Source organism: Amborella trichopoda, chromosome 4 (assembly GCF_054954075.1).
Source record: "Amborella trichopoda isolate Santa Cruz 75 chromosome 4, AtrichopodaSantaCruz75HAP2 v2.0, whole genome shotgun sequence".
Lineage (NCBI taxonomy): Eukaryota > Viridiplantae > Streptophyta > Magnoliopsida > Amborellales > Amborellaceae > Amborella > Amborella trichopoda.
The window spans coordinates 1,031,078-1,053,431 of record NC_142339.1 but is presented as its reverse complement, the minus strand read 5'-3'; the positions used below and the strand labels follow the sequence as shown (position 1 = coordinate 1,053,431).

The 22,354-nt window shown below is 32.9% G+C and overlaps 2 protein-coding genes across 2 annotated transcripts; both read right to left on the bottom strand.

Moving 5' to 3' along the window:
- Positions 1 to 57: 57 nt before the first annotated feature.
- On the bottom strand, positions 58 to 5,045 carry LOC18439484 (trimethyltridecatetraene synthase). Its single transcript, XM_088864198.1, has 4 exons — positions 4,420 to 5,045; positions 2,730 to 3,104; positions 1,172 to 1,636; positions 58 to 577 (listed from the first exon to the last, which is right to left on the bottom strand). Exons 1-4 carry the CDS (start codon positions 4,987 to 4,989, stop codon positions 407 to 409), a joined length of 1,581 nt encoding a protein of 526 aa, XP_088720324.1. The 5' UTR covers positions 4,990 to 5,045; the 3' UTR covers positions 58 to 406.
- An 8,333-nt stretch (positions 5,046 to 13,378) lies between these two features.
- LOC18439485 (LURP-one-like protein (DUF567)) lies at positions 13,379 to 16,929 on the bottom strand. Its single transcript, XM_006849649.4, has 3 exons — positions 16,227 to 16,929; positions 15,771 to 16,013; positions 13,379 to 13,719 (listed from the first exon to the last, which is right to left on the bottom strand). Exons 1-3 carry the CDS (start codon positions 16,458 to 16,460, stop codon positions 13,576 to 13,578), a joined length of 621 nt encoding a protein of 206 aa, XP_006849712.1. The 5' UTR covers positions 16,461 to 16,929; the 3' UTR covers positions 13,379 to 13,575.
- Positions 16,930 to 22,354: the final 5,425 nt, after the last annotated feature.

The window sequence follows — 22,354 nt, the reverse complement described above, 5'->3', positions numbered from 1 at the left end:
TAGCACTTGAGAGAAGGATAAAGCGATATAGAGAAAGGGCATATATACACACCCATATAAATTATGGAATTTCTGGCTATTTACTTCTTTATGTAGTTATTTCACATTACAGCTGAAATCATTTGATCCCCAGCCCAAACACTGGGTTAGAGAGTATGGGGACATTAAAGCCCCCCAAATACACCAAAACACACACATCCAAACTTTTAAAATCCCCACAAGGACTGGCCTAGCTTTTATCACAAGCCCTAAAGCCCTAAAAGAGAGAGAGAGAGAGAGTTTAGTGAAGCTGCTCATAAAATTGAAAGAGATAACACACATCCACACTTAAAAATCCACACACAAGGACTGCCCTAGCTTCTATCACAAGCCCTAAAAAAGAGAGAGAGAGAGAGAGAGAGAGTTTTTAGTGGAGGTGCTCATAAAGTTGTGGGGGTAGCCTTGGTTTCACTACAGCCACAAGGGGCTCCTTCTTTGGTGTAGACAATCCAAATATCTCCTCCATGTTCAAATCTTCCTTCTTCATTCCCTCAGGCAAGCCCCACTCAAACCCATGCACCAAATTGGCGAGGCTCGTCTGCATGGATCCAAATAATATTATTTATACTATAACGGTCAATAGAGTAAGATGGTGGATTAAGATTCGTGTAGCTAAATCCGATTATTTAAAAAATTAATAATGATGATGATATTATAATGGTCAAAAAACAATTTTTATTGCTAAAAAATGTTATACCAGTATTGATGCTATGATAATGGTGAAAACGATGGTTTTCCACCATGGGATCAAAGAGGGAAATTAAAAAGTCCAATAACATTATTCGGCTATAACAGCCACTACCGTTGCATTGGCCATCATAACGGTCACAAAAACGTTATTTGATTTATAAAAGTGCATTATGATCCATATGACTGTATGAATCTTGAATCTTAAGATCAAGCTTTTTATCATGGTCCAATCGTTTGTAGGATGGTGATGGTCGTGATATAGCCAAGTGGTTGGTCCCACTCTCTAAATCAATCACCTTTAACAAATCGAATGGATGATGATGACGTTTAAGATCGCATAGTTTCTATAATCACATGGATCATGAAAATTCAAGCATTGTTATTCCGTTATAATGATGGCTGCTTTGATGAACTAATGACGTTATTTGAAGAATGTTGCTACCTGAATCACCCTGAGCCCCAAATTGTAACCGGGGCACATCCTCCTTCCGGACCCGAATGGCAACAACTCGAAATCCTGGCCCTTCACATCGATCTGGCTGCCCAGAAACCTCTCGGGCCTGAACTCGTCAGGCGAGTCCCATATCTTGGGGTCCCGCCCTATGGTCCACACATTGACTAGGATGCGGGTCCCAACCGGCACATCGAACCCAGCTATGGTGCAGCTCTCGCGAGCTTGCCTAGGCACGAGCATGGGTGCGACTGGGTGCAATCGCATGGTCTCCTTGACTATGGCAGCCATATAAGGGAGTTGGGGTATGTCTTTCTCTTCAACCCAGCGTGTTTGGCCAATGACTTGGTCGAGCTCCTGAGTGGCCCTTTCGAAAATTTCAGGGCGACGCAAAATCTCAGAGATGGCCCACTCGACAGTCACGGCCGAGCTCTCGGTGCCTCCTGCGATCATGTCCTGGAGGGAAGAGAAACAAAGGGGGTTAGAGAAAGAGAGATTCAAATTGAGGTCTGGAATCTGGATAACGTGGTTTTCACTGTTATACAGTCTCTCACAAAGGGTGCCCGCCAAAATTTAGACCCATACCCAGACCCGAGGTCGGGTCTAACCGTTGGGTCCCCGGTCTGGTAAGTCCATTGCCACTACTTCACAATTAATGTTTTGTTAACAGAGATAGAGATTCAAATTAAGGTTCGGTATGGCATGTTTTTCATTGTTATGGAAAGAGACAGAGTTGATAGAGACAATTAATTGATGTGAGTTCTTAGCGAGACTATTTGCTTTGCTTTGGAATTTTTTTTTTTTTTTGTTTTTTTTTCAGATGAGTTTACCAAATTAAGAATTGAGCTTGAGATATAGCTTTGCAAATTGCTTCACAAATCGTCGAGCGCTAACCAATTAAGACGAGGGTCTTTCATAAAGAAAAAAGAAAAAAAGTGACCAATTAAGGCCAGGGTCTTTGATAAATGAAGAAAAGAAGCGTGTAGAGGCTACCATCTTTTCGTTTTAGAGAGAAAAATTCCCCAATTTGAAAACGCCAACAGAAGTGAGAATAAATAAGACAGATTCTCACAAGCAAGCCTAGTGGTCATTATTTTTTTGGGTTAGGTGGGTTAAAATAAATTTGGCAAATCTTGTCAACTGCTTTCATTGCAATCTTTTATGGCAACTTATTAAATGTACTATTCTTTGAGTACTTGAACCTCCTTCTTAGAGAGAGAGAGAGACAGAGAGGAGCTAACTTGTATGAAGCCCTTCACATTCCATACTGAGTTAGAGAGAGGCAGAGATAGAGAGAGAGAGGGGAGCTAACAACTTGTATGAGGTCCTTGATATTTCCATACTAAGCTAGAGAGAGAGAGAGAGAGAGAGAGAGAGAGAGAGAGAGAGAAGGCAACACTAAATTGTGTGAAATTTGGTTTAGTGAGTGAGAGAGAAAGGGTCTTAGTGAGCTTGAGAGAGAGCAGTAAATTGTGTGAATGCCTTGACCTTCCTAGAGAGAGAGAGAGAGAGAGAGAGAGAGAGAGAGAGAGAGAGAGAGAGCACTAACTTGTGTGAAGGCCTTGACATTGTTCCTAGTGAGGTTGAGTTCAAGGTTGGGATCTTCAGCCACTTGAAGCAAGACATCAACCATGTCCTTGGCCACAAACCCCTCAACTTTCCTTGCATTTTGATGCTCATCCAACACATGCTCCAAAAACCTATCAAACTTCTTACTAACTGCCTTCATCCTCTTAATGTAGCCTTCCAAGTCGAGGAAACTGAGCCAAGGGATTTGGTCTCCAATGAGGAGGACACCACTTAGGAGGAAAAGCTCATCAAGCATTTTCTTGAACTCCTCAGGCTTCACTATTGCATTGCCACTCTCATCTTCTTCTAAATACTTCTTGCCCAACACCATCCTACTTATAACATTTAGGCTCAACTGCTCATCATCAATATGTTTTACAGTTAGCCTTTGTCTCTATATATATAGAGAGAGTACTTAAAATGAAGACACAGAGAGAGACTACTAATTCATAAAATGAAGAGAGAGTGAGAGACTGCTAATTTATGAAATGAAAATAGAGAGAGAGAGACTACGAATTCATAAAATGCAGAGAGACTACTAGTTCATAGAAGGAAGAGAGAGAGACTACTAATCCATAAAATGAAGAGAGAGAGACTGCTAATTCATAAAATGAAGCAGTCATTACAAATTAGAGAGCGTGAAAACTCAAGAGGTTCTACCCTACATTCAGAATTTATAATTTTTCCTCTTCATTTATCTGGGTAAAACTTGCTTGTAGGCTCCCAAAGTTTTGGGAATGTAAGTAACATTTTCAATTTAGAGCCAAGCCCCAAAAAAATTTAAAAAAAATCAATGCAAAAAATTTTAAAAAAATCAATGCACTTTGTATGCTTGAAAAATAAGCTTTTCAAGATTGAACAATTTTCGAAAGATTAGATTCAGGTATTTAAAAACTTCAAATATTTTAATTTTAATATTATTTGGTAATTCTTAAGTGGATCTCAAAAGTTAAGATGAAAACTACGTTTGAGTAGTTCTTTCCGTTGAGGGAGTAAATGTATAACATGTACTCGCGGGAATATAATATAAGCACTTGAGTAACGAGAGAGAGAAAAAGGTGAGAGTGACTAAATTCACAAAGCAAATGAGAGCATTACGAAAGCACAGTTTAAAAGCATGGGAAGGGGAAGGGGTGTGATGGTAGCATTTTCGTATATACCGTTGTGGCTTTCATTCCTACTCGTACTTTAAAACCTCATTAACTAACTTTTTAAAAAATGAGTAAGCGTATGGGTAAGGCCTGTCCTTGCTGCTAATTGAATTACTTAAAAATACATAAACAAATAAAGAGGGTGTTTCCGAGATTATTAAGACTTTAAAAAATCCCACTTACCATTTAAAAACTATGTAGGGTCAATATTCCCCACTGAATTACCGAAAATAAATTGATAAACAAATTTTTGGGATGGAGGAATTCAAAAAACAAGTACTGAGAGTAAAATTTTACAAAGCAAAGAGATAGAGAGATATAAAATCACAAAACAGGGAGAAAGAGAGTATAAAGCAGAAGACAGATGAAGAGATGGGTAGAAGAGAGAGACTGTAACTCATAACATAGAGAGTACAAAATTCACAAAACAGGAGAGAGAGAGAGAGACTGTAATTCATAACATAGACAGAGAAAGTACAAAATTCACAAAACAGGAGAAAGAGAGAGAGAGAGAGTCACCGTAGAGAGCTCATCCTTTAGAACCACAGGCCTCCCCTGCAGCTGACAGAGGCCTCTAAGCATGGCCCCCAACTCCTCTCTCCTTATATACTCCAAAGAATCCAATCTCTTTGTAGAGAACAACTCCATTAAACACATCTTCCTTGCTTGCCTCCAATATGCCCCATAAGGAGACCATGTTATATCAGAATAATCATAAGTTGTATATTTTCCGGCTGCCATTTTAGGCCTACCTGCACAGGCCTTGTCATTAGTCCTCAAAATTGATTTTGCCGTCTCCACCGATGATGCAACGACAACCGGATAAGACCCAAACTTCAGCTGCATAAACGGCCCGTACCGCTTAGATAGTTCGTGGATTGATTGGTGGGGGAGGGGTCCGATGAGGTTCAGGTTTCCGATAATTGGCCATGGTTTTGGGCCTGGGGGGAGGTTGAGGCGGGGGCGGCGATGATGGTTCAAGATTGCTTTGTAGAGGAAGAGGACAGCTGTGATGAGGGCAAGGGGGTAGATGAGGGCATTGGGGCCGTTGATTGAGGTGGTGGAGGTGGTGGTGTTTATTGAGGACATGGTAGAGGTGGAAGAGTTAGATTTCTTTGATAGGAATTGAGGAGGGTTTTGAAGATGGTTTTAGTAGAGGAAGTGGTGTCTATTTATTGAGTGGTTATTGTTTTTCTTTTCTATTTTAATTATTTTTATTTTTTATTTTTTTGGGTTAGTTAATAATGAGGGGTTCTCTCTAGGACTCTTCTTGGATGGTTCATGGTTTCATACTTGATTGACTGAAATGGAATTTGGGGTGAAAGTCTTTCAGGGAAAAGGAGGGGAAATAACTTGAGAAAATGGCATGGGTACTTGTGCTTGTTCATATCGGGTAAAATCAATGGTTTAAAAAACGGATCGGTGATCCGGATCGGGCTTTCAAAAAACCTATCTGGATCGGTAAATCGGCGATCCGGATCGAGAATAGGGTGAATATGTCAGAATAAAACTTAAAAAAAATTCGAAAAAATTATTAAAATTCATTATAAATATTGTTTTTTAGGAATTCAATAAAAAATGAGGGTATTCCATTAAGAATTTTCATGTTTTTAAATGAATATGCGAATATTGATATGTTCTTTCCTTGCATGAACCGCCATTCAGCATTTAATTTACAGTATTTCGTGCTCATCCCTACACTGTTGCTGTTGGGACTCGATATGTGAATAATATGGCTGGGATAGGGTGGCCTCAGAATCATCATCTCTCTCATTTTCTCTTTGAATAATATGGATTAAAAAAAAAAAAAAACAAATTTTCAAAAAAATCGATCATGGATTAAAAAAAAAATCACAAATTTTCAAAAAATTCTATCATGGATTACAAAAAAAAATTCGATCATGGATTAAAAAAAAAAAATCACAAATTTTCAAAAAATTCAATCATGGATTACATAAAATTCGATCATGGATTACATAAAATTCGATCATGGATTACATAAAATTCGATCATGGATTACAAAAAAAAACAAACAAAAAAAAACAAAAAAAAAAACAAAAAATTCAATCGTGGATTACAAAAAAAGAAAAAAACAGTTCGATCATGGATTACAAAAAATTCAATCATGGATTACAAAAAACTCTATCATGGTTTACAAAAAAAGCAAAAAACAAAAAATTCAATAATGGATTACAAAAAAAAAAACAAACATTGCGATCATGGATTACAAAAAAAAAACAAACATTTCGATCATGTATTACAAAACATTCGATCATGGATTACAAAAAATTCTATCATGGGTTACAAAAAAAAAAAAAAAAACAAAAAAATCGATCATGGATTACAAAAAAAGAAAACAAACATTTCGATCATGGATTACAAAAAATTCTATTATGGGTTACAAAAAACCAAAAACTTCGATCATGGATTACAAAAAATTCTATTATGGGTTACAAAAAACCAAAAAATTCGAGCATGGATTACAAAAAAACAAAAACAATTCGATCATGGATTACAAAAAAATCGATCAAGTATTACAAAAAAATCTATCATGGATTACAAAAAAAAAAAAAAAAAAAAAAAAAAAAAAAAAAAAAAAAAAAAAAAAAAAAAAAAAAAAAAAAAAAAAAAAAAAAACCGTACGGACTCTCCGATTCACTGTTCGGACTCGCGTGATTCCGTACAGTGAATCGGCGATTCACTGTACAGAATCGTCCGGTTCTCTCTAGAACCGGATGATTTCCGATTTTTTAGGCTATCCGGTTCCCTTTTCACGATTTTCGAGTCGAACCGGGCGAGTCCGGTTTGACTCGGCGTTTTTAAAACACTGGGTAAAATAAATAAATGAAATACCTCTGATGGTTCAGGGTTCATGAATAATTACAATTTAAGTATTTATGAAGAAGTACCTGAATAAAAAGAATAAAAAGGTGGTTAATCCACTAATTGAACTTGATCTTGATTAGCATTTTTTGAACAATATGTTCTTGATTATACTAAAATATTAAATATAGAGACCATTTTTATTAGAGGGGCCTTCTACCTAATATGGGAGTGTGTTAGGGGTGGCAACGGATTGTATCAGGTCTGAACACGAATAAAATTATGGGACCTGTACCCATCTAGACAGGATTGGACCCAACCTAAAAATAATAAAAAAATATTTTTAAATATATTTAAATATTATTTTCAATATATAAATATATTATTTAAATATTATAACTAAATGGGAAAAGTTTTTATAGAGCTGAGGCTCTAAACAATCAAATTTGAGCCTACCTCAAAACTTTTATTAGAGGAGGTTGTTTTGATGCTCAAATTTCTTCAAATTCATCATCTCAATATCAAGATGCATGGACATGAGAAAAAAATGGATTTCAAGTTTTAGAAATAGTGTATTTTGTAACGCATTTTTTGACCGTCAATTTTCAAGATTTTCAAGTTTTCATAAATCTGCGCTATTTTTTGAAGCTTTAAACTTTATAAATAAATATAAAAATATATTTTAAGGCTATCACAAAGATTTTCATTGAAACCATATTTCTCGATACTATTTGAAGGTAGGCTCTAATTTGATTGTTTAGAGCCTAGGCTCTATACAAACCGCACCCTAACTAAATATATATTTATATTTATTTAAATATTATTAAAATATTATATATTAAATATTATTTATATAATAACACTATTCAAGTCAGGTCGGGTCCGGGTCCATGTGTTCGGGTCCAATATTTGAACATAGACCCGCCCATCAGGTCCAATTTGACCCACACCCGGACCCAGGTCAGGTCCGGACGTTGGGTCCCGGGTCCATTGCCACCCCAAGATAGTGTGCAATCAAAATCACCCAATATGGTCAAATATTGGTGATTTCACGTTTATATAAGTTGTTATATATCGGTCTGTCCGCAAATATATTGCTTATTAAGAATTTAGAAAACAAAAAAAAAAGGGACCACTATAGACTCTGTAATGTCCGTTCTTTCGAAATTTTGCTCATCATGCACAATTATTTAATATATGGGTAAATAAAAATTGGCACAACAGTAAACTATTAAAAAGTTCGTTATATGTTGTATTTTCAAATAATTTTCGACAAAATTTTTTATTAATTTATTTTTTCTGTTTTAGAAACTCATATATATTCACTCCTAGGGGTTTGAATAAGTTTGGGTACTCGCTGCTGCATATATTTATGGCGTTAGTTCAAAGAAAAGGGATTGTATTTAAAGAGATTATTTATCTTTTATATATGGAGGTCACATTTATTTTTATCCTTTAAATTTCAAAACTGGTGGTTCTAAGAGTGTCATTGAATAGATAAAAAGTTCTAAAAAAAAAATATTCGGATTTTTTGACCCATATCAAGCCATCAAATTTGATATCTAATGAACAGGAATAATTTTGACCTCTATATACAAAGGATAAATGATTTCTATTTAGACAATCCCCAAAAAAAAATTTACAATAATATAATTACTATCTAATACAAGAAAGTCCCAATTACTTTTGATTATTATATGTCAAATAAAATTAAGGAGGGTGTTATGTTGAACGAGCTCAAAATTCAATGAAATTTTCTTAAAAAAGTTATAATCAACACCTAATTTAAGATCCGATAATAATTGTTACAATTTGTATGGTATACAAAGAGAGAAAATATCTCAATGTTCCACCAACTAAAAGAAGTCCATGTGTCGCGTACTACGACTATTGACACAGCAAATGTTGTCCTTTTCTTTCACCTTTTGGAAAATAATTTTATAGGCTGCAGCCTTATGAAAATAAGTAACCCTCAACTCATAATTCATTAAAATTTACGATTCAAGTATTGAAAAACCTTTAAATCGATCCTCTCGGTTTGAACATATTAGTTATGAAAAAAAGTTAGGATTTGAAGATTTAAAAATCATGTATATTATAACAAATTATCTAGAGTGTCCATGTCACTCTAAAATTAAGTGTTCATAGATCTTCATGATCTATACCATTTTTTAAGTTTTAAATTTTATTATCAATATTGGAAATTGATTTAAATCCATCATGAAGATTTTTGTTCTAATGGCTTTCTAGATGAAGATTTGAGATGAGATTTTATTTTGTTTTCATAAAACCTGGGGCTTATAGAAACTTCATCTTTAAATTTTATACGATTTACTATTGCAGTTATTTTTTTTTTTTTCAATGAAAGTTTGTAAACATTAAGAAAAATAATGAAAGAAAAAAAAAGAAGGCATAACACGCCTTGACGCACCAGGAGGACCATGTGTCTCTTGCCATATCTCAACATAATCTACTGTTTCACTGTGGGCTCTTGCTTCACTCAGAGATTAATCTTAGCCACTCGTTGAACTAACATTATTTAATAGGTGACCCCACCCCGCAACATGCCATGGAGTTTAACTCTACTTTTGAAAAAAAATAAAATAAAAATTAAGTGGCTGTGTTTTATTGAAAGGAGATGCATAACAAGAGATTTCCTTATATTTTTTGGCAAATTTATTAGAATGCACTTAAAGTATGGGCTATTTGAAATTTTATCAATTTTTAATTATTCAACTCAGGGTTTCAAAACTCAGATCCCTGGGGTAGATCGTTCACTTTACATATCCTTGCCAAATCACTGGATCTACGATCCGGATCGATCTAAATCATGGATCGAAAAAATATTTAAAATAAATAAGATGAAATAAAACTAAAATAAGGGGTTATAGGGTGGGAGTTAGGGGGACCAAAATAAAAAAAATAAAATAATAATAATAAAATGGTTCGATGTTTGCAACAATAAATCAATGGTAAAATTGGAAAAAAAAACAAAAAAACGAAAAAAAAATACAAAAGAATAACCTCACTTTAAATTTTTTGACAATATAGACCAAAGGATAATTATGTAAATCTTACAGAAAGTTTCCCAACAATTTAATGAATATTTTCACTTATTTTATTCAGTTAGTATATGAAATTTTTTTTCATCTCATTAGAAAAAAGACTAGAAATTTCCCCAAAGAATGTGTAGTTATTTTAATCCTTTGGCCTGTAGTTTCTTTATCTTTGGCATCAAGAAAGAAGAAATCTCATCCAAATGAATTGGTTATTTCAAAAGAATTTCTATGGAGTAAATTTCATCAAGTCTTTCTTAACTTTCCAAGTGGTGGACAAGCAGGAAGACTTGGCAATTTAAGTCTTTAAAACAATAGATTTTTGACCTGCCTTTGTCCCATTCCTCACCAAGAAGACCAAGGAAATACAAAATTAAGACCAAGACCAAGGAAATAAAAAAATTAAAACCAAGACTTTGGAAGCATGAATCTTCCTAGGTCTTTAATGGAGTTTTAAATAATATATTTTTTGTATTTTTCTTGGTTTAATGCATGAATCTTCCTAGGTCTTTAATAGAGTCTTTAAATGATAATCTTATTGTATTTTTCTTTGTTTAATGAATGGTTAGAAGACTTGACCTGAAAAGAGCACTTAGAGAGAGGAGCATGGTGCTTCTTTCCACTTAAAAATGCCTCCATCTCTCACACACATGTATACACCAAGATAAAAGAATGTAATCAATGAGACCAGATGCTTTTTCTGATGGAAAGGTAACAACTTCCTTGGCCATCAGATGTATGAAATGACGGCTAGGATGCAATCTTCCTCCAGACAAAGTTCCCCCTAAACTTCCTTGCTGAAATCTGACTATTGGAGGGTTCTTGGAAAGTAACTGGTCTTTCTTGTGTCAGTGGGAATTGTGAGCCCTACATGTGTGGAATATGGTGCAGCACCCATTGCATTGAACAATGTGTGCCTCACCCCATAAGTTTCAAAACTTTACATATTTATTTTTTTTATTTTTGGTGAGTCTGGCAAATTGTCAAGCGCTAACCAATAAAACCCGAGTGTTCTTTCTATATATCTATTTTTTTGAAATCTACAATTTTACGAATGAAAAACCCAGATTTAGAGCTTTAAAAATGGTCCATCTTAACTACTTTCTCAGCATCCACTATGGATAATCTATTTCAGTGGACCCAGATTTGCTCGAGGATCTCCACATCCATTTTTGAAAGGGTGAAGGTGGTTTTGAGTGTGTACAAGAGTAGATCCTAACTCATTCAAAAAAATTTACCCAAAAAAAAGTTCGTTAAAAAAATTGCACCATCATCATCATCATTTTAGCTTTTTTCTAATTAATTGGAGTGAGCCAAAAAAAAATCACATATATATAATTATTTATATAAAATTAAAATCAAAAGAAAGTACGACAATAAATTAAGAATCTAACCACAAACTTTACACATACAATTTGATGATGTGTCTTAAGGCTAATCATGAACCTTAAAATATGACATGGGCGAATAATAAGCCGCTAATCATAACGTTAGATATATATTTATGGATGAAGTTTCCATAAAAGTTGAGGCTTATGGAAACAAAATAAAATCTCATCTCAAATACTTGTCGGGAGAGTCATTTCACCAACAAAAATTTCCATGATGGCTCTAAAATTAATTTCTAACGCCGACAATAAAATTTGAAACTAAAAGAATGCACAGCTTTTCCGTATCTATAAACACTTATTTTTAAGGCGAAATGGATGGTTTAGATACTTTGTTACAATATACATTATTTTTAGAGCTTGAAATCCTAATTTTTCTTCACAACCATGATGTTCAAGCCGAGATGATCGATATAAAGATTTTCCAACAGTTGAATTACAATTTTCGATTAGTTATGAGGTGAGGCTTTACTTATTTCGATCTGCACGACCTATTCATAATTTTTTTTTCTTTATATATTGGATTACGCTTAAATTTAGTATTTTTATGCTTCTTACTATTATACACTTAAAAAAAAAATTAGAAGAATAATTTAAGATAAATAAAATGGTCAAATTACCCTAACTATTATTGGGATATTTTAGTTATTTCTTATTCTTAAATTATTTTAAATATTGTTTTGTAGGAGAGTGATAGTGAGAACTATCGACATACCAAATTTGAGTTTAATTTGATATATAGAAAAAGAGATAAAAAATTCTTAATATAAAAATTTAAATATATAAAATATTTTCAAATTCTAAAATTAAAACATAATTTTTGATAAATTATCTTTTTTTCACTCTAAATTAGTGGATTAAGATTCGTATTGCCATCCATTAGTTGAGAAAAGACTTTAACGATAATTCTTTTCTCACTCTATTTTTTTTAGATTGATAGGAATTTTGTTGAATATGTGCAAAACATGTGGCGCATGCTTGTGAAAGCACAATTTCTCTAAGACTGATATTAAATTGGCAGCAATTTTGTTACCATGTGTCTATTGGGCTAGGTGCTAAATATGCGCCAAACATGTATAGAAAGTTTTCTATTTAATATGGATTCTTAACTTTATATATATGAGATAAAAGAGGAAATATGTGTGTGCCCTATTTAGGTCACTATATGGGAAAAATGGCTTCCTCTAGAGAGATGGGGCAAGCTCTTATGCATGAGATGAAAGGTCTGCCTTAGGGATAAGAGAGCTTCTTGTAGAGAGAAACACTGCGATGGTACATTTGGAATACTCATCAATACTGAGAGACTAGTCTCTTGTAGAGAAACAGTTCCCATAGAAATTTTGGATAGTTTTTCATTTTAGTTAGAGGGAATATTAGTTTCTCGTTGTTCTGGCGTCTCTATCTGGTATTGTTTGTAATGGTTGCCAGAAGTAAAGGAAAAGAAGAACGACATATGGTGTCGATCGGGAGAGTGTCTTAAAAGAGTTTGCTCGATTGGGTTTTGTCGAGGATGGCACGTACCAAATTTCATATTCATAAAATTTATAGAAACAATATTAAAAATAATATACTTTGAAGTGTCGGATCTTAGATTAAACGACCAGTGGTTCACTTGATCTAAATTGAACTGATGGATGTGGGGAAGTATATATCTTATGTGCACTAAGAAAAGTATAGAAACCTTTTCCATATGCTTGTTGGTGTAGAATATCGCCAACTTTAAGTTTACAAGGTTGTTGCACCCATGGACCCAAACAATTTATAATCTCCTTGATGTGTCAATGAGAGAAACATTGTTAATTTTGTTATTTAAATAATGACAGAGGGCGATTCATGAAACGTAACACAATGGGACGGTGGACAAGAGAGGCGCTTATAGAAAAGAGAGGCCCTTTTGGCAACTTAAGTCCGAAAATTTTTCTTTTTAACTTTGAACTTAGCATATTGAATTTCAAATCTAATAGCTAAAAATAATTGTAACCTTTTTATATCAAAAATAAAAGATCTTATTGTATACTTTTCCATTGTGGATTCGCTTTCAAAAGAGGGATAGCTGTGACTCCTTTATGTGGCACCATTTTGACTTTTAGTATAGTCCTATATTCGTGGGCTTAATTTCTATAGCAGACGATCCTACATGCCTACATCATTTTTTTACAATATTTAAGAAGAAGAAAATGTTAACATTCAAATAAAGAAAGAAAAACAAAATCAACCAACACAATCTTATCATTTTTTACAATATTAAGCAGAAAATATTAACATTAAAAAATATAAAGGAAAAAAAAGTCAACTAACATAATCTTGGTTTTATTTTGGATCTTTAAGATGCCATCTCAAACATAAGAAATATTCCACAACAAGAACGTTTCACATGAATTCAAATTGATCAAATATTTTTGAAGTCTTTAGCATCTTGTTGCCCCATCAAACATGTTATCAAGAACTGCAATGACTCCAAGAACAAAGGCCTGATCAAAGCCTGGCTGAACCACCACATAGTAAACATCTTTGCGAAGCATTGTCTTCACAATGTCCTCAGTTACACCCACCTAACAAAAACATAAGAAATTTAGTCCAGAAGTTCAAACACAATTTGCGATAGATCAAGTCAATTTGTAGATAACCCCCTCTAAATTCTGGCTGCAAAGATTTGAGTTGATCGCACCTAGAGATTGGTATAGATCGGAACGTAAACATAATTATATATGGGTGAGGTTTGTATATGATTGGCACCTTAAACAATCAAAGTGTTTGTATATAGTTGGCGCCTTAAACAATCAAAGGCGCATCAAGAAATGATGCCACACCAAGAAATGATGCCAAAAGATGTAGTTCAAATGCTGAAAATCTGTCTGAGCTTTTATAAAATTTAATGTTTCAAAAATCGTGTAGATCAATTAGGTCTATGAATACTTTTCAAAAATGGATGGCCCACATAATACATTATAAGATGCATTGTTTCCAAGAATCGTAATCCTTTTTTTCCCACATTCGTGGTCGAGATCATCATTTGGAAGGTTTTTCGGCCTCATAACAACCTTTTCTAATTCACTGTAATTCCAGGGTATCCTCTTCTTCTATGAACTTTTAGTGGATATAGTTTAAAACACAAATCAAAGAGGATTTCATCAAAGATCTTGGATTTGGCTATAAATACTATTGCTTTGTGTCATGTGGTTTATGGGTATAACCCCATATTCTAGTGCTATGCACAATTTATACATATTATGTGTGAGTGACCTCATGGAATATATGCGATCACACTGAGTAGTTTGTACACTTAATCGATCACATATAGGGTGGGATTTACCCTCCATCCAGCCCAATATAAATCTAAATTGGTGAGGAATGGTGATAGCCCCCAATGGCCATGGTCTTGCTCGCTAAGCCTAAACACTCACATCTAACTCTTTGAATGGGGCTGGGAATTTACTTGGTTTGGATCTGAAACTCGAAATTCGGATCATATCCAAATCCAGATATCTATCCAAGTTTTGGATTTGAAATTTAGAGGATCTAAAATCTAGATCTGAATAGTAATTCAGGTCGAATCTGAGTATAGGTGAATCTGATCTGATTTTTTAAAGTATATTATTTTATATATACGTGTATGTTTTAATTTATATATTTATTATTTATATAATATATATAATTATTTTAACTTTTATAATTAAATTTTAATTTTATAATATACAAAATAGAAACTGATCAAGATTCGATATATACTTTCGGATCTGAATCCAAATATTCTGGATTACTTTTTGGATTTCGATCCAAAGCTGGTTGGATCAGGCACAAACCGAAAAGTTTACACCCCTATCTCTACAAATTGGATTGTCTGTGTTATCCCAATTTTTTTTTTTTTTTCCGGGTACTTATTCAAAATTTTTTTTTTGTGGTCAGGTTGTGTACGTCACATCACAAACAATTAGGTGACAAAAATACTCTTAACTTGTGGTTTTTTTTTTCCGAGGGAGCAAATGCACAAGTTACACCTTCAAAACATATAAACTTTTTATATGAAAATTAACCTTGCAGCCGAAAGCATGCGATCTTTTTATATGAAAATGATATCAAGAAAGTGCTCAAGGAATAGACAGTTGCGAAAAGTACATAAAAACTGTTTCAGAGGACTGGACCGCATTTGTAGAATATGCGGGTCCAGAGGTATAAAGCATCCATCACAAATAAGTTGGTCATTTAAAAACAATTGGAACTAAGGGTCTAATTTTTTTTAGTAAAATTATTATTTTTCGTTTTAAAATTTGTTTATCTTTTCAATTCATGATCTCCATGTTAAAGATTATATATTTTTAAAAAATTAAGATAAAATTATATTTCAAAAAATAAATTTATTAAAGGGTCTGCATTTCTATATGTGCGAGCATGGCTCCATGCTAACCGCATCCAAAAGTATAATCTGATGCTCATGACTACAGGATACGTATGGCTGTGAGCATCATCACCGTCAATACATGGTTTAGATGGAGATGAAGAGGCAATATTGCAGTATGTTTATTAGGATGGAAACATCTGTGGAGAGAGAGAGAGAGAGAGAGAGAGATGAGCTAGTATGGTTGCATTTGTGGAAGAGAGTGACCTGAGCTACAATGGTTCCATTATGGTCTTTGATAACACAATCCCTGTCTGAGAAAGAGCCCTGGATCTCGAAATCCCAATCCCTGGTGCAATGCTTCCCTTCCATATAAATCCTAATTGGGCATCTCTTTGAGAAGCACAAAACCGCTTCCCGAATGCTGAAAACCGGTTTCTGAGTACCCTCGTAGTCCTCGGAATACCCTTTCCACTTGTTGTAAAAGCTCAGAGCCTGTACAACTCCTCCCTGTAAAATGCAAACACAATAATAACCCATTTGTATTCTCTTAAATGCAAACACAATAATTACCCTCTCTCTCAAACCCAATTTAAAACAATTACCCATTTATACTTTCTCTAATACACAAACAATGTAATCTCTCTCATTTGAATATATATATATATATCTCTAACACACAATATAATCTCTATTTTGTTTAAATGTTTTCATGATGAGTACCTGTTTGCGTATGAGAAGGAGAGAATTATCAGAGGCGTCCTTGACAATGAGTTGGTTCTTGAGGCCAAGAGTTCCACACCCATCAACCCTGAAAGCCACCTCCTGACTGCAATTTCTCACAATTAGACCACCTCCATTTATCGCATTCGGCCTCTTCCTCACATTCAATATCACCTCTGATTTTGAGCAGAATTCCTTGCTTATGATTGCCCTCACACTCACCTCACTACCCATTCTCTCTTTCCTCTGTTCTACTTCTCTCTCTCTCTCTATGGTTTGCTGGTTCTAAATTCTGGTCGGTTGTGAAATGCATATAAATAGAGTTGGACATGGTTTCTGGAAAGGAAACTAAGGAAAATTGTAGAGTCTATAAAGTGCTCATCTTTTTCCCAACGCAACGAAATGTTAAACGCGCCGTGATCGAATAAGTCTCTCTCTCATCAAAATACAAATGCCTCTCCCTCTCTCTGAAATATACGGTTCTTCCTCCCTGAGAGAGAGAGAGAGAGAGAGAGAGAGAGAGAGTGGGTTGGCTAGAGAGAGAGAGAGAGCAGTTTTCAAAGGTCGGTTGGGTAGAGAGCGAATGGTTTCAAAGGTGGAATGGCCATTTTTTTTCAAAGTTTGGCTTAGCTAGAGAGGGACATCGAGTCTGGTTTGTACAGGGCCTAGGCCCTAGACATCAAGTCTTGTTCGTATAGGGCCTAGGCCCTAAACCATCAAAATAAGGCGCATCTTCAAATAATGTCGAAAGTTATTATTTCAGGGTGCGGTTGGCATATGGATGCATCCTTAGGTGGAGAAGTAAGGAGCACTTTCAAATTTTATTATGGTACATAATTTTAATGTAAAATGTTATTAGGATTATCTCAAAATTTATTTTTATATCTATTTATAAATTTTAAATTTAAAAAATGGTTAAAATCAAGTAGATCTATAAACATATGAAAATCTTGAAAATGGACGGTGTAGATAATATATTGTAAAATGCACTATTTTTGAGACTTAAATTCTTTTTATTTTTCATAAGCATACATCTCGATGTCGAGATGATCTATCAAAAGGTTTTTTAACATTAAAACTACCTTTTCTGATAGATTTTTGAGGGGCATATGTAGTTCTACATTATAAGATTGCATCCTTATTTCAGTACTAGAAATCTTTATAATATCCTGAAAATTTATCTTCATTTTTAATTATGAAATTTAAATCTTCAAAAAATAGCGTAGAGCAAACAGATTTATGAACGCCTCAATTAAATATTCAAAAAATAGTATAGAACGAGCAGATTTATGAACACTTGAAAATTGACCGCCCAAAAAGAGTATTACAAGATGCATTATTTCCACGATTTGAAATCAATTTCTTTTATGTCCCTACATCTTAAGTTCGAGATGATCGATTTTTGGGCATCAAAACAAATATCTTCTAGTGAATATTTGATGTGCGCCTTATTTTGATTATTTATCTTCCAGTGAATATTTGATGTGCGCCTTATTTTGATTGTTTAGGGGTGCGCCTTATTTTGATTGTTTAGGGGCCTCACCCTTATATAAGCTTTTTCCTTTCAAAAATTTGGCCTGGCTTTTGAGAGATGAGTTTCAAAGTTTGGTTTAGCGGTGAAGGAAAAAAAAAACAAAAGCTGGTTTGTGTACACGCCAACAGGAAAAGAGAGGGGCGAGAATCTATCGGTAGTTAAAAAGTAGGCCTAAAGCATAAAGTAATTGAATTATGGTCCCTTAAGTCTTCAACTTTGATTGCCGCAAATCTAGGATTTCCATGTGACAAAATACTGTAACGCCCTAGAGTTTTTTACAATAATGCCCTCTTGCTTTGTCCTAAATTACCACCCTAAATATGCAAATATGCTTTGGTCAAATTTTAGAGAGAGAGAGAGAGAGAGAAAGTCATGAATATGAAATTCTTCCAAGTTCTGTGAGAGTGAGGAAATAACATTGTGCCCCTCAAGTTTTGTATGAGAGAATTCATGGTTGAAGTCCAAAAAAAGAAAAAAGAAAAAAGAAAACCAAGTTATGTGAGATAGATATATAGAATATGTTAATATAATGGGTGAGGTTTGTATAAGGTGCCACCTTATACTATATAATTTGCATCTCAAAATCATGTCATGAGACGATGTAGTTTTGATGTTAGAAACTTTATGATGGCTTTAGAATTCATGTTCAACCTTAATTACAAAATTTAAAATTTTAAAAATGATGTAGATTGAGTAGATCCATAAGCGTTTTAAAATCTTGAAAATAAACGGTCCAGATAATTTGTTACAATATGCCCTATTTCTAAAACTCGAGATTCTTTTTTTTTCTGGTTTTATCATACATCTTGATATTGAGATAAGCTTAACCTTGAAGTACTCCTTTTTATTGGATTTTTGAGATTGCATCCTACTTCAATACTATAAGGTTGCATCCTTATGTAAAATTATAAGACGCTCCTTTTAATTTACACAGACACAAATACATATGGTGGGAGTGATTTTATGTCACTATTACATGATAATACAATGAAACTGCATAAAAAAAATTTATTTTTGTGGCATTTATATGATCCAGAATTTTGCATTTGCATTCTCTTCATCCCATCAATTAATTGCCAGAACGAAAAAAAAAAATTGCACCCTAGAAAATGTCAAGATGAGTCAGTCACTCTAGAAAAATGGATCCATAATATCCCTTTCATGGACATTGAGATCTCGGCTTTTAAGAGCTCAAAAGAAATCTTTTTGTTTTTTAGAATTGTCCATCTAATGTCATTAGGGCCATTTACAAGAAATTGGAATAAAAAAAAAGACACTCTTTAAAGCCCGGATCTGATCATTTCCAATAAATAAATGGCCTATGTTCATTGGGTTAAAACAAGCAATTTTTATGTTGTATTTTTAAAAATTATTCGTCATAATAAATTGAGTGTATGTTCAAAAATTAAAGTTAAACAAGTGCACCTATTATAATTTTTTAAAATAGGTTTCATTATGTTACTATGAGGCAGTAACATGAAATCACTTCTCTAAGGGACAAACATTTATCAGGAAAGGAGTAGCATATTGCCATCCTTACTTCTTGGAAGTTGAGGTCATTTTTGTAAAGTGATAGCGTAGTGAAGGGGACTTGGAAAAAGAAAAAGGTTTCTTTGAAAATGAGGATGGGAATCTTAGTTCCAACTTTTGAATTCACTCATTATTCAATTGATTTGATATGATAGTTACTTGTTAGTGGGAGCTTTAGCTAGTGGCTGCATAATAAACTCTCCACCACTTTTTTAAACCAAAAATATTGTATGCAACTGCAAGAACATATGTAGGGCTGAGAACTTATCCGATTTGGATTTGAAACTCAAAATTTGAACCCTAGATTCATAATTCAGATCCCGATCCAAAATGTATATTTGAATAGGAATTTTTTGGATCCAGTTTTTTAAAAACTATATAAAATTCAGATCTCGATCCAAAATTTATATCCAAATAGGAATTTTTCGGATCCAATTTTTTTTTTTTTTTAAAAAATATATATATATATATATATATATATATATATATTTATTTATTTATGGATTTGTATATTATATATATTATTATTTTAACTTTTGTAATTTTATTTATTTTTATAATATACAAAATTGGAATTGATCTCAATCTAGATACAGATCTAAATCCTACATATAGTTTCAGATCCAAATCCGGGACCGATCTTAAAAATTGGCCTAGTCGAAGAATGAGGTACGTTGTTCCTAGTGGAGTAAGATATGCTGTGCCCCACATGAGTCCATTGAAACCGCTCTATTTACTTATGGAAAAAGTTTATATAAGGTTGTAACCTTAAACTGTAGAAGTAAATATGCACTTAAAAAATCCATTAGAAAATGTTGCTTTAATATTGAAGAACCCTCTAATTGATTATCTCGACATCGAGATGTATGCATATGAAAAAAAAAAAAAGAAAAAAAAAAAAAGGATTTTGAGTCCCAGATATATTGCATCTTGCAACACATTATCTAGACCTTCCATTTTCAAGAGTTTCATATATTTATAGATCTACTTGATTTTAAATGTTTTTTGAGATTAAAATTTTATAATTAGATATGAAAGTAGATTTTTAGATAATTCTAAAAAAATTTTACACCAAAATTACATGTTATGATAAAATTTGTAGGTGTGTCTTAATTGGATTGTTTAAGGTTGCAACCTTATTGAAACCACACCCTTTACTTATTTATTTGTTTATTTTGCATGGTGGCCATCTCTCCTTGTAAATTTGGCTCGCTTAAGTTCGACTGCTTTTTTTGTTTGGTAAATATTATTAGATAGTGTCATACGCTTATCTCAAATGTATACATCATTTTCTAGTTAATGTATGACATTATTCTCGACTCACTTTAAGCCCTTCAATAAAGATACTTGATGTCTCTATGCACACATATATAATTTTGTTAGGGTATTCTCTCATAGAGCGCTCCCTTAAATTGATGAGTAATTTTAAACATATGAGAGTTGAATAAAAAATTTAAAGAACATTTAATAAGGATTTTCTTTAATCCCTTATGACAAAATCTAGGTCTTAGTGAGAATAACTCAACTTTCAACTGCAAGTAACATGATAATATGAAATTAATAAGAGAAATAGAGGATAACATGCCCTTTTAGTCTATGGCAAAGACTCTAGAAAATATAAAAAATATTTGTTTATTGTCTTGGACTTTTCATTTACTCATATTGTTATTATTGTTATTATTATTGTGGATCTAGAACAACACTTCTTAGACAGGGTGATTTTGTTAAAGTAGAAGGTTCTGAAAAAAGAAAAGAACAAGCCCAAAAGGACATAGATAGAAGTAGTGAGAAGAGATATGGTAACCTATAAATCGAGTGAGAATGTGGCCTTTTAATGATATTCATGTACCCCAAATAGTTGGGATAAGACTCAGATGGTGATGGTGATGATCATCATTATCATTATCATCCTCATCATTATTTACAAAAATAATTAGAAACCTAATTAAATATTATAAATATCTCATAATCATATAAGTAAATTATGTAATTAAATAATTATAGTAAACAAATTCTAATCTTATATATAATTTATTACTTTATATTAATTAGTTTAGTATATTTTTACAAATATATTTGTAATTGAATTATGATCATAATATTATCATCTCTAAGTTACTTAGACGTCAATCTTCATATATTGTTTAATATTCAATTGCATAGTTTAAAGAGAAAGGCATATATATCCTTCTGATTTTTTTTGACATGCATACCAACATTATTATTAGTTTTTTTTTGCAATATATATCTAATTTTTAAGGGTCACTTGTTAGCATATCGTGTGACATATTTTTTATATTTTTATTTTTCTAACTTTTTAAGATAATATTTACTTATAAGTAAAGGGATTGTATACAATGAAACTATTTACCTTGGATGCATGGTGGTCACAATTCCTTACAACCATTTGATGTGAAATTTGATAGCTTGGATGTGTCACAAAGTTCGAAAAAATTTCTTTTGAAGTTTTAGCTTGGTCAATGGAATAATTGCAGCTACTCAATTTCACATCCAATGGTTATAATTATTATGATCATCTTGTATCAAAGGTAAATGGTCTCATTCTATACTTTCCCATAAGTAAATACTTTGTTTGCTAATATTATTTTAAAATAATTTGAACGATTTTAAAATAATATAACTAAAAATAAGAATAAAAAAGATAAAATATTAATTAAAAAAAAAAAAGAAAAAAAGATAATTCATTCTTTATTTTTCTTTTTTGCATTTTTAGTTTCTTCAGTTTTTAAAATAACACTTACTTCATCATTACAACCTTTCCCCAATTAATTGGGATCGGCTACACGAATCCTAGTCTACAAAATAGTTTTCCTAAAAATGTAAGCCATTAGTAGAATTATAATATATTTACTAATGTAAGTAAAAAAATAATTTGAGTTATATTATTGTATGATATAATTGAATATGTACATAAAGGAAAAACAAGATAGTAAGTAATGTAAATGCAAATTAGATATGTAAAGAATGTAATAGAAATTATATTTTTAGAAAAATAAGTGCCTCAAAATGCAAGTCATAAGTGGCATTATAATCACAATTTAAA